The sequence below is a fragment of the Heterocephalus glaber genome, unplaced genomic scaffold, assembly GCF_053883595.1.
Source record: "Heterocephalus glaber isolate CG9 unplaced genomic scaffold, H.glaber_assembly_v1.0 deba00001613, whole genome shotgun sequence".
Classification (NCBI taxonomy): Eukaryota; Metazoa; Chordata; class Mammalia; order Rodentia; family Bathyergidae; genus Heterocephalus; species Heterocephalus glaber.
The window spans coordinates 21322835-21340633 of NW_028258384.1; the positions used below are offsets into that span (position 1 = coordinate 21322835).

The following is a 17799-nucleotide window of genomic DNA, read 5'->3' on the forward strand; positions in this document are numbered from 1 at the left end:
GAGGATCACCATAAGTTTGAGGACAGCCTGGACTACATAGTGAGTTCAAGGCCAACCTGAGCTACATAGTGAGACCCTGTCTCAGAAAAAAAAAAAAAAAAGAAAAAATATCTGTCCTTTAAATCTCCATTGGATGTAACACTGAGTTCTTAGATCAAGCTGTTTCATTATGTTGTACTAATATTTAATTTGATATTTTCCTAATTGTACATTTTTTAAAAATTAGGTATTTTATACTATATGAGCGTACCATTTCCCCCAATGTAATTATTTACTGCAAACATAACACCAATAAAAGTATCAGAAATAAGAAATTTCCATATAATTAAAAAATTTAGAAATATTAAAAACATGATTGGGCCAGGGATTTAGCTCATTGGTTTCGCTGCCTGCTGCGCAAGCGGAAGGACCTGAGTTCCATCCCCGGTACCAAAAAAAACCAAAAACAAACAAAAAAATGAAAAAAACTTGCAAGGCCCTCTGATTTTGCTGTATCTTTTCTCATATTTGAACATTATGATAGTGATGCATGGTCCACATTTTGCTTTGGGATCTTGGAATCTATATTTAAAAATAAATACATACCCCCCACCTTCATTTTTAGTCTCTAAAAAGTTGTTTTTCTTTTGTAAAGATTATATTGCTTATATACTAAGCGTTCTAGTTCCTTTTTTTACTATTATTGATAAAAAATGAGGCTCATTCAATTTTTATGTTGTTTGATCTATGAGTTTCTCTTGTCTGACTGGCATTTCTTGTTTTTGTTTCCTTTTGATTTTAATAGAACATTCAAATAAAAACTTTGGCAGATGATGTGGTAAGGTGGTCTTAGAAGCATGTTATTATATTACTTATGTATGTTACTTTTTTATTAAAATGGGTGGACATTAAAGCATTGACATATGTAAGATATAAAATATGAGGATGTTTACAAAATATAGTAGAATTTCTGAATGTTAGCATGAACAATTGTGTGATATCCCAACAAAATTTTCATATCATCATATATTAATATATTCCATTACCAAATGCTTTTTAAAATTCTATATGTATATTTAACTGGAAAATATAGACATTTTTTTGTTGTTGTTACCTGGGATCCAACTCAGGACCTTGAGAGGCAGGCGGCAGCACCACTGAGCTAAATCCCCAGCCCTAGATATTTCCTTTTTCGATAGCCAAGTAAATTGCAAATATGTTAAACACTAATATTGCCAGAAATTAATTTCAATTAGAAAGGAAATTAAGTTCATTTTTCTAGTCAGATATATGCTATTGAGTTTAAAAACCTTAAATATTTTCAAGCTGTGTCTATCATAGTAAAACTTATTAAAAGTTATGGGCTCAGGGCTGGGGATTTAGCTCAGTGGTTCCGCTGCCTACTCTGCAAGTGCAAGGACCTGAGTTCAATCCCTGGTACCAAAAAAAAAAAAAACAAAAAGAAACAAAAAAAAGTTATGGGCTCAAAATTTAAATGTGCCCTTTTATAGCTAAACTTTTAACAATGGTATTTTAAGCAATGTCAGTATTTTTCTGTGTGAAATTACCTACCTACAAATAATGTAAAATAGTGTTAGCACTCTAAGGAGATGAAAGTATGCAGTTTGACTTCATTTTCTTAGCAAGATACAGCTGAAAATGAAAAATGAAATGCTCCCTAACAGAAAGTAGAACTTTTAAAGATAGAAATGAAGAACATAGTGAAAGATCAACTCTTATGTTAGTAATACTGCTACTTAGTAGAAATGTTAGTACTATGAAGGTAAATACTAAGTGTTATAAAGGAAATGGAAAAGAGATATGTTAATATAATGGTCAATTGCATATTTAAATGCTTTCATGTCCACTATATTTTTTATTGAATTTTGATTATTGGATATGTACTCAGCTTATTTGGGATTACCTAATTTTTGTTTCCTTGACCAATGTAATTCCCTCTAAGAGTTAAAAAAATTGAAAATATAGTTCAAAATAATTCAAAGAGTGCTCACTTCTGCAGCACATATGTAAAATAATTCAAAGAAATGAATTTTAAGTTAATGTGAAGACACGATAGGAAGCAGGGGCTCTTGAATTTAGATATGTTATTTTTTCTGTGAAACGAGGGAGTTGGTCTAGATGATTTTTCATATTTCTTCCTAGCTCTAAAACACTGGTTTATATTATCTCTCTGTAAGCAACTACATATTTAGTTCATTTTTGTAATCCTAAATAAGCTGCTTAAAACAGCATATTTTTTTTCAAAGTACACCTTTTAGTTTAAAAAGTGTTCTTTGAATCAATGTAATAAAAGATACATTCTTATAGTGTGGAAAGATGAATATAATTTTACATAAGCTATGGTAATAACATCTGTGATGCCTTTTGTATTGTTGAAGTAATTTTTAAGAACTCTGGTAACATGGCAGGGAATATGCACTGTTCTCATATCTAATGTATCTGCTTATTTAACACAAGCTATGGTATGCATGTGCTTCCTAACAGAAACTAGAATAAAACTGAGTTACATTCAGTTTTATGTACATTACTAATTTTTGATGTCCATTGTTTTGTGGTTTAAAATAGAGTGGGCCTGTTTTATGGAACTGATATTTTCTGTAAAAGAGCAAGCTTATTTTTTAGAGATTGTACATGGAATGAATGGTTCAAAAATCAGTATCAATAGTATTTATAGTAATAATAGTATTTATAAGAATAAAATATTTCTGTTTATGTTACCAGTAAATGCAAAAGGTGATGTTTTTATTTTTGTTTTGCTTCCTTATTGTCCCCACTTTTGGGGGAAGAAAAATCTGAGAGAAAATAATAATAGTAACAACAGCAACAATAAATAGCAACTGAGTTCACTAAGTATATTAGTTAAATCTCCAATAACCCTATGGTATAGGTAACAATACTATCCCTATTTTATAAAAGAGGAAACAAGCAGAGTGACCAGCCAAGGTTGATGAGGCTACTCAGTTAATGCAAAACACTGGACTCAAACCTACCTAATCTGGTTTCAGAGTTCATGCTATCAGCCACTCTACTTAACTACTACACTGACAAATTTTTCATATATATATGTCACAGTTTTTGCATTTGAAGAAAAACTTTACATAATTTCCTCTTAGAATTGGATATCAGTAGCTCTATTTTCTTTTTTTTTTTCATAAAGTTAGCACCAAAGAAAAATTCTCCCTGAAACAACCACACCATTTTGATTTTCTTTTCACCTACTTAATTGTGCAAAACAGACATGACCAGGGACTAAATTTTACTTTTGAGGAATACTTTTCACCACTAGACTTTTGAAACTGAAGTCCTGTTTCAAAGTTTCAAAACAGTACAATCTCCAACTGGAGCTTGCTGCTTAAAATAACATTTTGTCAAGAGACAGTAATAATATATATTACAATAAGTGACATTTTGATGTTTCAATTCTTCATGTTCATGGTTCTTGATCTTTTGCTTAGGGCTTTTTATTTTTTCTGTTTTCAGCGTGACCGAATTACAAGTTTTAGAAAATCTACAGTCAAAAAAGAAAAACCTCTTATTCAACATCCTATTGATTCTCAAGTCTCGATGAGTGAGTTTCCAGCAGCTCAGCCATTATATGACGAACGATCTTTGAATTTGTCAGAAAAAGAAGTACTGGATCTCTTTGAAAAAATGATGGTAAGTTAGAGCTCTAATTTTGTTGTAGTTTTGAAAGTACGTGTCCCCAGTATAGCAGTGGATTTAAGTAGGTGTGTTTGTGTGGAATGTGTTCATCATGCAAAGGACAGAACAAAAACTCATTTATGCAACAGAAGTATTTGTAAAAGTAACAGTTTTTTTGAGCTAAAGCATCCTTACTTGTCTCTCTTACACTATGAGTTCCTAAAAGCAGGGACACTTACTTATTTCTGTTCTCTAGTTTCTGGTACATTGATTAAAGTTTCAGTTAACTCATTTATATGTTTATATCTACAAAGCAAAACAGGCCTAAGTCCACAGTTCTTTCGGGGCAAGGAGTGAGTGGGCAGTTAGGGGAACAGAGAAATTATTTTGTCCATTTGTTCTATTAGCATTAGTCATACAGCTTGCATTTTTAGCATATTTATTATATTTTCTAGCTTGTGATCTAAATTATTTCTTATATTAGATAATAAATATATATTTTTTAAAATTTGGCAGTTTATGTTAGAAGGAAGAAATGAGGCATTGGGGCATATTACATTGTTTGTCTTGACCAGAGAAGAGCTGGAGTTCCTGATCTGTAATTCATTAATTTAAATTTCTGTCTCACTTATCCCTATAAATTCTATATGAACAATTTTATAAATGTTTTCAGTATTCCTTTCCTTATCAGATAAGCCCTTTATTTAGTTTCCAGTATATCATGATAACCTGGAAGTCCCTCCTTTTACCGCTCATTGTCCTATCTTAATTGCTGAAAATAATGGCAATAACAAAAACAGAAACATTTCTTAAGACTCTTTAATAACAATTTTAATCTTTTAAAGTCTTCTTTCTTCTCTTCACTCAGAGTTTACAGTTACAGCTTTAATCTGCTTGTCAGTTTGGTTACTAGTTTTTGCAATTCTAAAATAGTTAAAGTGTTCACCAGTGGCCTTGCCATAGTCCAGTTCTCTTCAGTTTAACACTACTGGATCATTTTCTACTCTGTTCGTTTTTCTCACTCACTTCTATATCAAATCCCACTGGTTCTGCTCTCATAATGGCTGTTACATATATGTCCTCCAGATGTTTTTAGAATCTTAGTTTAGATGGTATCCTTCTTTATTTTATTTTAATTATTTTTGTGTGGGAAAGGATCCAGTTTATGAAATTAAATTAAGTCCATGGAGGGTGTGAGGACCCCGGGCCAGGGTGCTTCCATCCAGGCTGGGACCAGCAGAGCTGGACCTCAGAAACTCCCTGGCCCTCCTCCCCTCCCTCGTGGGGCTTAAATAGGCCAGGCCCCAGCCTGGCAGCCAGGGGACCTAGAGCCTAAGAGGGATAGAAGTCAGAGAAGTAGAGGTGCTGCAAGTCCTCCTCTGCTGAGATACTCTGGGCAGTATTACACTTCAGTAGGTTCTGCAGCAAGTCCCTCCCTGTGGCACTGAACTTGGGCATGATGTTCACCAGGGATGTTGTGGCTGGGTACATTGGGTAGGGCTTATAGTCTGGCAGCTTGATCATGACAGGCCACTGCTTCTTGGTTGGCAGCCAGAAGATCCTCTTTAGCTGGTCATCCACGTCGTTGCCAGGGAAAGAGGCCTCCTGGCATCGGCCTGCTCTGCAAAGATGCAGCCGGCTCACCACATGTTGATGGACATGGAGTATAGCTTTGCCTCAAAAAGGACATCTAGCAAACAGTACCGCAGTGTGACCACCTCAGCAGAATAGCACTGGACTGGGATCCCAAAAGCTCACACCAAGCTGGAATCAGCCAATTTCAGCTCCCCATTGCTGTTTATGAGCAGGTTGTGGGGCCTCAGGTCCCTGTGCACATTGCGGCCGTGACAGAATCCTAGGCCTTTCAGCCCCTGGAAGAGGAATGACTTCACAATCTCAGGATCGAGGTCACCATTACAGCTGTCAAAATACTTTTTCAGGTTCTGGTCACAGAACTCAAAAACCAAAGTCAGCTTCTTATCACTCGGAAGTCTCACAATGTTCTTGTGTTTTATCTTCTTGAGTAGGTAGATCTCCTGGAGGATTAAACTGGGTACATCCTCATCGTCATCATCCAACATCATCCACTTCAGAGCCACAATCTCATGGGTCTCCTGGTTTTTGGCCTTGAACGCTGTTCCATAGATGCGCTCCCCAGTCTTCTTCAGTTTCTCCTATTTCTGCATCGCAGTGGCCACAGGGACCAGTTCTGGTATCCTTCTTTAGTTGTCTCTTGTGGTTCCTAAGATAGCTCCCTAACTGGTTTTCCTTTCATCTTCAGAGTGTTGCCTAGTGTCATCCATTATCACCCCATTAGTGATTCTGAAATAGGATCTCCCAAGTGGGCCTGCTATTTTGAGGTGCCTTTATGCTGTAATTAGCTAATATTTTGAGTATAATATACACATAAAGTGAGGGTCATCACTGGCGATTGATGCTCAAATCTATTTTAAATAGTTACCTTAATAATTTCAGTCTTTTTTTTTTTTTTTTTTTAATAATTTCAGTCTTGTGAGAACAACTTCTTAGCCTTAGGTCTTTGTTGCTTTTACTGTGTGATGATAGACAAAGGACTAAGAATTATAAGGAGATGTAACAGTCTAACAGTTCTTGTTCCTTTGTGCTTGCATTATTGGTATTATACTATTCTCAATCCTTTGTCTTTGCGGGGAACATTTAGAGCTACTTTTTCATTTTGTGAAGGTTAATTTAGTTAAAACCAGATAGTATAATCAGTAACTCCATCTTACCTGGTACATGCCAGTTACAGTATGTTGTAGTACAGTGAAAGAAATCTGTATTGTGAATACCCCACTGTTCCCCTAAGCTACCTCATGTACCATTTGAACTTACAAATCCCATGAGAGAGTCAGGGATTACTCTTATGCTAAACTTTAGTAAATCTTACTTTCTTTTATTTGTTGAAGAATAATCAGAAATTCTCAAACCCCAGAGGATCATTTATGTAATCTCTGAACTTTGGAAACCACTGATTGAAAATTAAGCTCAGGATTAAGGATTACAAGAGAGTGAAAATAATATTTGTATTTTTTTTTTTTTTTGGACCGGGGATCGAACTCGGGTCCTTGTGCTTGCAAGGCAAGCGGCGGAACCACAGAGCTAAATCCCCGGCCCTATATTTGTATTTTCTAATATTGAAATATGTGTTCTGGATTTACCCTCCTGATGGTAAAGTAGCATGTGTAGGTGTTCAAGGTTGGATGCTTCCAACAGGGCCTTGAAAGCAGAAGTAAATGAAGAAATTTTGGGTTCTACTCAGTAACATTCACTTAATAATCATACCTTTTCTGCCTTTGGTTTCATACTGTTTTCAGAAATAGTGTATTTGGACATTGCTTTAACTTTGTTTTCCATCTACGCTCTTATATGTTATGTGGCTGCAGTCTATATAGGTGAAGTTAACTGGATATTTTGAAAACATGAGGTAGTTATTAATGCCAGGTAGAACTGGCCAATTGTTTAATTATTAGAAACTCCTGATATTTTCATTGGAATGTAAAAAAGAAATGTTGTGTTCATTCATTGTTTTGTTCTTTCTAGCTCATAGAAGTGAGAATAATTATGGACATCCTTTTACAAAAGAATTAATTTAAATAAATGTTATAAAATCTATTAATTTAAAACCTTACAATAATTAAATGTAGTTATCTTAGTCACTTTCCTATCACTGGGACAAAATACCAGACACCTGAAAATTAACGGAGGAGAAGTTTGTTTTGGTTCAAAGTTTGAGTCTGTGGTCTGCTGACTCCAAGGCAGAGATGTTATGGAGTAACATTTGAAAGAGAACAGGTATTCAGCCCATGGAAGCCAGGAAGGAGAGGGAAGGGGAGGAACTAGGGACAAGAATACACGTTTCCAGGTCATATCCCCAATGACCCATCTCCAATCCAGGCTCTACCTCCTAATAGCACACTCAGCTACTGAATTTATCAGTGGATGAATCCATTGATGAGTATAGGGCCACCAGGATCCAATCACCTTCTATATACATGATACTTTTAGGGGACACTTGAGATCTAAACCATAACAGTAATTATAATCATTGTTCATGTGAGGATATATTTTTAGGTAGGGTGTCATTACTTCATTCTCTTCAGAGGTACAGATCCCTCAACCTAGAAGTAGGAGAGTACTTGAATAATTATTATTAAGAGACAGAAGGAAGGAAGCAAATTAAAAAAAATTTTTTTGTAGTATTGGGGATTATGGGAATTGAACCCAGGGCCTTCATACTGAGCTGCTATATCCTCAATCCTTTTTATGTTTTTTTTTTTTGTTGTTGTTGTTACCAGGGATCAAACTAGGGATCTTGTGCTTGCAAGGCAGCTGGAAGAACCACTGAGCTAAATCCCCGGCCCTCCCTTTTTCTTTTTCAGTACCGGGGATCGAACTCTGGTCCATGCGCTTGGGCAGCAGGCGGCGAAACCGCTGAGCTAAATCCCCTGCCCTTATGTTTCATTTTGAGACAGGGTCTCCCTAAGGTGCTAAGTTTCCAGGCTGGGCTCAAACTTGGAATTTTTGTGCCTCAGCCTCCCAGAGAGCTGGGATTATAGGCATGCACCACCAATCCAAGCTTCAAGATCAGATTTAAAAACAGCTTTTGGAAAATCAAGACTTAAGCTGAAATAAAGATATGTTGCATGAACAGAAACAATTAATAGAAAATTTACAGAATTTATAGCAAATTTATAGAATGGCCAAGAAGCATTGCTTCTGTCTTACAGGGAAGAAAGAGATATTAAAACCTACAAGGTTGACATTTATCTCTCATAAAGCAAAATAGAATAACACTAGAAAAGATAGGAAAATAAAAGCTGGACGTTATGGCACACACTTGTAATACCAGCACTCTAGGAGGCTGAGGCATGAGGATAACAATTTTGAATTCAGCCTGGGCAATTTAGCAAGATTCTGATTCAAATTAGAAAAAAAGGGGGGAGGGGGTTGGGATGTAGCAGTGTGAAGAGCCTGGGTTCAGTCCCCAGTACTGTCAAAAAAAACCCCACCAAAAAACAAAACGCAATAGAAAGTGATGTTAGAAGACAAAGGGAAACTAATTTAAAAATTGTCTTCTGTTTATGTGTTTATGGCATTTGGAGGAGATGAAGAGGGGAGGAGGAGGAGAGACAGAATGAATTGAGAATGTAAATGAATTAGTAGGTAGCTGGTTCAACTTTTGACTTTCTCGTCTGATTCTACTCCATTTAATTCCTCAGTAATAACTTTAAGAATACTGTACAGTGTTTGGGACTGTGATTGTAGCACAGTGGTGGAGCATGTGGTTAGCTTGCAGGAGGCTCTTGTTTCAAACCCCATTACCATAAAAGAAAACTGAAATAAAACAAGGCAATGTTTGTTGAAAACATGGAGCAATTTGTAAAGGGAAAATTGAAAAAAAAATTTATTATTTGCAAATGTGGCTTAAAAATATTGTAAGTGGTCAATTATTTAGACTTCAAACAACATTTTTTAATATATTCTCATGTAGATACATTAAATATATGTTAAACATACTAAAAGTTTGTTTTTGTGTTTTGACTATAAGAACTCAGTGTGTACACAAATAGTTTTATATTCAATTATGCTGTCTAGAGTTAATATTGAATTATGACTATTGCTTTATTTAATTTTATTTTTGTGTTATAAGGCTGGAGATAATGATTTGGAAGTACTATCTGCCTAATTAGTAATATGTTTCTTATTTCTACAAGAATGAAATGAGTCATTGTAGAGTGATACACACTCCCAATTGACCTATGCATCAAATTTATACTTACAAAAATGTAGATGACTTTGGAGCAATTTAAAATTTTTAAAGAAATACCACATAGATTCAACAAATATTTATTAAATTTGCACTGCATTATAGGAACTATACTTTTGCATGTGAGTTCAAAGATAAGTAAGTTCCTGTCCCCAGTTAGCTTGTAGTTTTGAGAAGATGTGTTTATCACATCATTTTAATGTAAGTAAAGTTAATTTGGAAGAATAAGGTGTGAGTTTAGCCATTTTCCAGCAAGTAATTTTGGAGGAAATCATCCTAAAAAATTAGTGGTTGATCAGTCTTGAAGTACAACAGTTATCCAAATATGAATTTGGTGGGGAGCAGCAGTTCAGAGGTAGAGGACGATGAAAATGATAATATTTCAGGCAGAGAGACCAGTATTGTGAACCAAACAATGGAAATATTAAACAGCGTAGTGTGTGTAACAAAGCTACAACCAAACTAATATTATTAAAACATAAGAGGTAAGATGAAAAGTGGTTTTAAAAATACTGAGGCCAGAGAGGTAATATTGTTACTAATAGCTAGGATTATTTTTATTTAGTTTATTCGTCATGTGTGTAGTACATGATGTTTTCATTCTTTGTGGGAAGTTGGTATATGTACTTAACACATCTTAATTCCTTTTTCATTCCCTTTTCCTTCCATCCCTCTTCCCATCTCTTGATCCGTTTTCTTTTTTCTTTCTTTTTTCATTTCTTCCTTTTCTTTTTTTCTTACCTGTTTGCAATACATAATATTTACAACTCCTTGTGTGGATGAAGTTGGTACATGTACGTTAATACATCCCAATGTATTTTCATCCCCTTACGTTTTTCTCATCCCCTTACCTTTTTCTCCCTCCCTCCACCCAGGATTTTTTTTGGGGGGGGGGCTGCGTACCAGGGATTGAACTCAAGATCTTGCACTTGCGATGCAGGCGCTGGAACCAGTGAGCTAAATCCCCGGCCCCACCAAGGATTCTTTACAGACTAGTTTGTTTACCCCAGCCTTGATATGCATGATTACAACCAAATCTTGACATTTCTCTGAGGTGTATAATCTTGGCATTCCTTTTACTGTGTTGCCTACTTTCTTACAAAATAATTCTACTCTCGTGGCATGCTTTCAGCAGTGTGTGCCATTACAAATTGAATAGAGGCACATAGTTATATAGAAATATCATTGGGAGCAGAGCAGACTATACCTACTCTCTTTGGATTGGCTGCAAATATAAACAATCTTGTTAGTATTTCAAAATTGATTCTACTTAAGGGATTGCAGATTCATAATAATGACATGTATTAAAATTTAACCAGAATATTTTGAGGCAGTAAAGACATAGCCCACCCTATATGAGCAGAATTTAGGGATTTTGATGAAAATAAGCATAGTTTGGGTCAGCAGAAAGATGTGCTTAGCCAATGAGATCATAAAATCAGAGGTTGAATTAATAGAGATATAGTATTTCAAGATGAAGATGGAAATATTTTCCTTCCTTGAATTTATGAAACCACGGAGTATTTGGGAGAGATATACATGGATGCTAAGCCATATCACATGAAGATAAATTCAAGCTAGTAGGTATACTTTAGCCTGAAAGAGGCAGTGTTGCTTTCAAAAATCATTTGCATGATTCTTGAATCATTTCCTTCTGTCAAGTCTGGCTACTATCCTTCTTAGCTTGACTCATCACTAGTCACTTGAAATACATCAGTGGCACAAATTATTGAGCATGAGAAAGTCTATTGTGGCTAGTTTAAGTATATTTTTGAGAGATATTAGTTTACTCTTTAATCAGGAAAGTTATAAAACAGACTCCAGATAGCATTATAGAAATAACTTCCAGAACCACACAACGGAAATACAGTCTGAGAAAGAAGCTGTTGCTACTCTAAAACCACTTGGTCAAACTGTATTAATAAAAAAATATGCTGCTACTACCATCAGTTCTGTAACATGTCATCTCTGTTGTCAACCATACCAGCATAGGGAACGGGGAAAGGGACATTGCCAGAGAACCTCTGCAGTGGGTTCTGCCCTCCTGCGAGGCACCACAGCACAAGGGAAAGTAAAGAATAGACAGGAAACGAGACTTAGAATGAAGAAACTTGGTCTTGGGACCTGATCAGTGCTGCGGATGAGACAAAGGCCCCCAAGCACATCCAGTATTTATTGAATACAATCATGGGAAGGATTAGGGAGCCAGGTATGTTTAGAAGCTATCTAGTGAAATACTGCTGAACACCTGGCATGATGGCACCAGGCAGGGCTGTTAGGGCATAAGCGCTCTTTAACTTGCTTGGATAGAACAAACCAGTACCGGGACCAAGTGCAATTAGCAAGTAACCCATCGGGTCAGTGAGAAGCCATAATTCAGGGGAAAGGATTTTACTTGGGATCACACTGACCTCAGATGCATGTAACTCAGCAGAGCCCTGCCACTTCACAGACCAGGATGTAGGCTTCAGTGACAGCCATTAGCAAATGAGCCATACCAGCCCAATTCTGCTACCTGATGTGGCCATTTGAGTCACGTAAGGCGTTGGTCTGACTCCTGATATAAAACAATATAGCTGAGTTAAGGAAGGCAAGAAGCATGTGCCACTCATAGCCCACTAGTACTGGGCAGGAATGTCTGCTACAGGGATTTACATTATATAAAAGGAGAACATATATGTATACCAGAAATTTGTAGATATTGGTTATAAATAAGTCACCATGAAAGTCACTGTGGTGTGTCCGAATAGATCTTGTGATTTTTGTTTTCACTGAACTTATTGCAAGTTTATTATTTCTTATCCAAGATGCTTGAGACCAGAAGTGTTTCCGATTTTAGAGTTTTTTCAGATTTTGTGTTATTTGTACAGACATTACTAATTGTGCATTGCTAATATGAAAATCAGACATTTGAAATATCTCCCCCCTGCAAAAAAAACTCAAAAAAACTTTTAAAGCACCATATTGACACTTAAAGCATTTCAAAATGACATCAAAAAAGTTTTAGATTTTAGGATTTTAGATTACGGATACTCAATCTATATTCCATAGATAAGCAGTTTGATGACTTTTCAAGGATTCTTAGTTTTTTCCACCACATTCTCATATGAGTCTTTAAAATAACTTTAATGTTGTTCTTTGCCCATATTTTATTTGATTAAAAAACAATGGTTAGAATTACTGAAACAGTAAAAGGATAATAAAGTATGGTGGACTGACTAATGGTCAATTTGTAATGCCCACCTGAACTGAATCAGCATGCTCTGGGCATGTAGGATCCACCTGAAGATTGTTACCAATAGCCATAAAAAGAGAACTGGAGGGGAAGATCTTGGACTATTGATTTTCTAGGAGAAGCTTGCTGCAGATGGTTTTCCTGATGTGAATGAGCTAGGCTGTTCTTGTCAAAGGAGGAGTTTGGGGCCTCACTCGCTGGGAATGGCTACTCTTCTCATCAGGGGAGCTCTGATCTTCACTGTGAGCATCACTTCCTGGCTCCAGTGTGGATCCATCAGCTTGGTGGCAGAAATCCTTCATTTCACAAGCACAGATTTTCTGGCTTCCACTATTGGCCTTTGGGCCTTCCAGGTTCAGATCCTCAATATGGACAAGCAGGAGACATTGCTGTGGGCTCTAGGCCACGCTGGACTTGTGGAGGACATTGCCTTGGAAGCTAAGCCTTTAGCTGGACGTGTGTGGGAAATTGCTGGGATCCAGGCCCTTAGCTGGATTCCTTGGGCCCCTAGTGTGCAGTTAATCTCTTGCACTCCTTTGCATTTGACTTTTTGCGTGATTATCATAAAATAATCCTATAAACTATATGTCTTATAAACTATGTGTCCTTGCCAAAACCCTGACAGCAACATAAAGATTGATTTTTTCTTTAGAAATTGAGATCCAGTTGTTTTTGGGTTCCACATGAGTCAATTTATATAGCATTTGTCTTTCTGTGCTTGACTTATTTCACTTACCATACTGATATCCAGTTCTGTCAGTGTTGTCACAAATGACAGGATTTCATGTTTATCACTGAATAGTATTCCATTTTGTCTATGTACTATATTTTACCTTATTCATCAGTTGATGGACACTTACATTGTTTCTGCTTCTTGGCTATCATGAATAGAGCTGCAATGAACATGGGAGTATAGATGTCTCTTCAGTGTACTGATTTAATTTCCATTGGAAACCTAGTAGTGAGATTGCTGGGTCATATGGTAATTCTATATCTAGTGTTCTATATCTTGAACCTCTATGCTTTCTCCACAATAGCTGTATTAATTTATATTCCCACTCATTTATATTCTCATAGAAATTGAGAATAGAATAATGGTTACCAGAGGCTGTGAAGCGTGGAGGAGAGAGGATAGGAAAAGTTGGCCAATGTTACATTTATATAGGAAAAATAAGTTCTGGTGTTCTCTTTATAGTAGGGTGACTATAGTTAAAAATAATATATTCTGTATTTCAAAGTAGCTAAAAGAGAGCATTTTGGATATTCTGACACTACTCTGTAGATTTGCCTTTTCTTGATATTTTGTATAATGGAATCATACAATATGTGGTCTTTTGTGACTGGTTTCTTTCGTTCTGTATAATGTGGTTTAAAAGTTCATTTGCTCATAGTATGTGTCAGTACTTTGTTCATTTTGATGGTTGAATAATGTTCCATTGGATGGATATATGACATTTTATCCAATCATTTGATGGACATGTGGATAGCTTGTACTCTTTGGCTATTAGGAATAATGCTACAAAAACATAGATGTACAAGTTTTGATGATATATATTTTCATTTCTCTTGGGTATATAAGCAGAGTTATATAGTAGTACTTCTTTTTTTTTCTTTTTTTGGTACCGGGGATTGAACTCGGGACCCTGCACTTGTGCGGCAGGCCCCGGAACCACTGAGCTAAATCCCCAGCGCTATAGTACTACTTCTATGTTTAACTTTTTCAGGATCTACCAGACCATTTTCCAAAATGGCCGCATCATTTCATATTCCCACCAGCAATGTGTGAGGGTTCCACTTTCTCCACATCTTTGTGAACATTTGTTATTTTTTCATTCTATGTTTTTATTTGTTTGTTTGCTTGCTTTTTGAGACAGGATCTTGCCATAGAGCCTAGGCTGGCCTTGAATTTTCTATGTAGGCCCGGCTGGCCTGGAACTGGAGATTTTCCTGCCCCAGCTTCCTGAGTTCTGGAATCACAAGCATGTACCACCATGCCTAGTTTGTCATCTTTCTTCTTCTAGCTACACTAGTGGGAGTGATGGAGTATTTCTTCTGGTTTTAGCTTGCATTCCCCCAGTGAATGATGTTGAACTTATTTTCATATGCTTAGTGGTCATTTGTGTGTGTGTGTATGTGTGAGTGTATGTGTGTTACTGGGAACTGAACCTAGGGCCTTTGCATTCAGCTACATTCCTAGCCCCCTGTTTGTTTGTTTTTTTTTGTTTTGGGACAGGGTCCTCACTAAATTGCTTAGTTTCCCAGGCTGGGCCCAAACTTGGAATCTTCAGGTGTGTGCCACTATGCCCAGCTTTATTGGCTATTTTAATATATACTTTAGAAAATATCTATACACATCTTTTGCTCATTTGTAATTGGTTTATCTTTTTATTGTTGAGTTGTAAAGAGTTCTTTATATATCTAGTTACTCATCCCCTTTCAGACATGATTTTTAAATAATTTTATACATTCTGTAGGTTGTCTTTTCACTTGTTGCATTTTGGAGCAAATTTACTTCAATCCTGGTTTTGTGTTCCCTCAAAGGTGTCTTCTTCATGTGTTACAAGGGTTAAATATGAGTTTCAAAATGAAGAAAAATAATTTGTGAAATGAAAGTGTTATGTGTGTGTATATCACAAAATAAAGAACATTAAAGCTTATTGAACCTCAGTGTGTTCGTGTAACAGTATTTTTTCATTATGAGTGATTTTTATTATCTCAGTACATCTAAATACAGTATATTTATCCTTTTCTTTTGCTTTTTCAAATCTTATCAACTTCTTGTGAATTTTTCATTAGTAATTTCTTAGGTATACATTCCCTGTTAATTTGCCAATCATATTTGTTTTCCAGGATTATAGTGATCTCAAGGGAGCACATGAAGAATAGTAATTTGTGTGTGTGTATGTTGTGTATGTGTTTCCTTTTGCTAACAAGGTAAATACTGTACGTGGTTTTGCTAGGGCTGTATAATGACTGTCTACGCTATAAACTGCCAATCTACTCTGTGGAATGGTTTAAAAATATTTTTTTCTTTCTGCTCACTGGTTGTTTGGGTATAAATATAAACCCTGAATATATGGTAAAATGTGCACAAGATTATGGTATCTGGAATAAGAAATAATACAATGACATATACAGAAAAAATTCTTATTGTTAGCGAAAGCATGACTTAATATTTTAAGACATAGACATTATTGATATTTATTAATCCTTTTTGAAAGTCTTAAGCAGAAATTTCTCAGTGCTCACAGGAACTATTCTTTCTTACAGGAGGATATGAACCTTAATGAGGAAAAGAAAGCTCCTTTACGAAACAAAGATTTTACCACTAAGCGTGAGATGGTTGTCCAGTATATTTCTGCTACTGCCAAATCTGTAAGTAGACTTCCTGGCACCAACACAATGAGCTTAGCATTATCTACTTAAAAGTAAACCTCAGATTTTCAAATTCTTGCTTGTATGCATTCACATCAACTATTTAGGAAACAATTTATGTATTTTTACATATTTAGTATATATTCAAAACTGAATGGTTCATCCTTAGAAATGAGAGACTTCCATTTTTATAAACAATAGAGACTAATAAGGACAGAAGACTCTTGAAGTAATCCAGTGAATTTGGAGCTAGAATTTTTTTGCACTTACTAAAGATTGACATTTCACAGGTATTCCACTTAATACATAGGTCGTTGGATGGAAACTTCAGATTTTTCAAGAGAAGATATAAACATGGCATACTTGGCCTTTAATTAGATTTACATTAAAGCTACATGTGCAGTGCCTGCTTACATGTAATTTTTAGCAGTGTCTTTAAGTATGCTGATTTTTTTTTTTCATTTTATGAAACGGGAGCTGTGTAAGCTACCTCATAATTGACATTGGGCAGCTTTATTTAATATGAAGGAAAACACTTAATATATACTTTAATCAAATCTGTGAGTCTTAGACTTGAAAGTAGGGTTCATTGAGAGGACTTATCAACAGGAAAAACATACTGTTTATAATAGAGTATTTTGCTTTGTTCATTTCCTAAAGTGGTTCCAAAAATAGTTTTCAGATTTGATTTTATTGTAAGAAAAAAATGCATTTTTGAAATGGCAAAATGCATCTTTTGCATTTCTGTAAAGAGCTTTTCATATCAAGAGTTTGTAAAATCACTGTGTGTATGTATGTGTGTGTGTATACACACAGCGATTTTATGTGTAGGTGTATATATGTGTGTGCGTGTGTGGATACACAACACATATTTAAAACAAACATTTTAAATTTAAACACTTGACCAGTGAAGAAAACATCTTTTTATTGGAAAAATATATTTTGGAGTTATTTGGCTATCTTATTAATATTATTCCAGTACAGTAATTCTGGTAGCAATTACTGAATTTTGAGATTGTGTTGATTGTATATCATACTTTAGAGAAGCTAAATCTGAATGCTGAACTATTTAAACATAACACATTGCAGCTCTGCCAGAGCAGAGCAACAGCATGTTTTTTTAATTTGCTTCTGTATCCAAGAGCAGAAATATGTTTCAAGTGATAAGTGAAATTTGCCATGAGCATCATTTTCAATAGAATTAGGTGATGCATAGGGTTTTACTTTGAAATTCTTATGAATCTCTTCTCATTTTTGAATGAAGTTATTGTTCACAGCAAAATGCTTTAGGAAATGCAAGCTATGGATTCAGTGTTACTTTTCAAATACATGAAAACAAGTACACTGAATCTATATAACTAAATGTGAATGCAAAGTACAGATAATGATACATGACTAATCATGTGGTCTTTTTTAATGATGATTTTGTGTCTCTAGCTCATTTGTTGTTGTTTGTGTAAGTGGAACTAACTATAATGAAGATTACGTAATGGTTTTCTTTCTTGACCTTTTGATTATTACTAGATTATATGCAGAACTTATTTTCATGCTTTTTTCTCTTCATCTGATTAAAGAAATGTATACATTAAGCTATATACTTATATGTCAGATTAAAATGCAAAAATTTGTTTAAATATTAGATAAGTCATTTGAACTGCTTTATTCAAAAGATGAAAATGGAATATTTCTTTAAAGACATGAAAATTTTATGGTTAAGGCATTAGCCCCAAATTCAGTACTACTGAGTAGTATATGATTC

At 35.4% G+C, this 17799-nt stretch overlaps 1 protein-coding gene and 1 pseudogene across 7 annotated transcripts in view; one reads left to right on the forward strand and one right to left on the reverse strand.

Annotated features, from left to right (window-relative positions):
• The window catches only part of Diaph2 (diaphanous related formin 2), a 979330-nt gene that overhangs the window by 65223 nt on the left and 896308 nt on the right, over window positions 1-17799 (forward strand). For 5 of the 7 annotated variants that reach the window (XM_087196779.1, XM_087196782.1, XM_021247646.2 and 2 more), the window contains exons 2-4: window positions 785-817; window positions 3481-3657; window positions 15936-16040. In XM_087196779.1, coding sequence (XP_087052905.1) covers window positions 785-817; window positions 3481-3657; window positions 15936-16040 — 315 coding nt within the window. Of the gene's footprint in view, window positions 1-784; window positions 818-3480; window positions 3658-15935; window positions 16041-17799 lie in introns of those variants that run through there. The other 2 variants (XM_021247648.2, XM_087196781.1) reach the window with 2 other exon arrangements.
• LOC106008037 (cyclin-dependent kinase 5 pseudogene) lies at window positions 4975-5828 on the reverse strand (annotated as a pseudogene).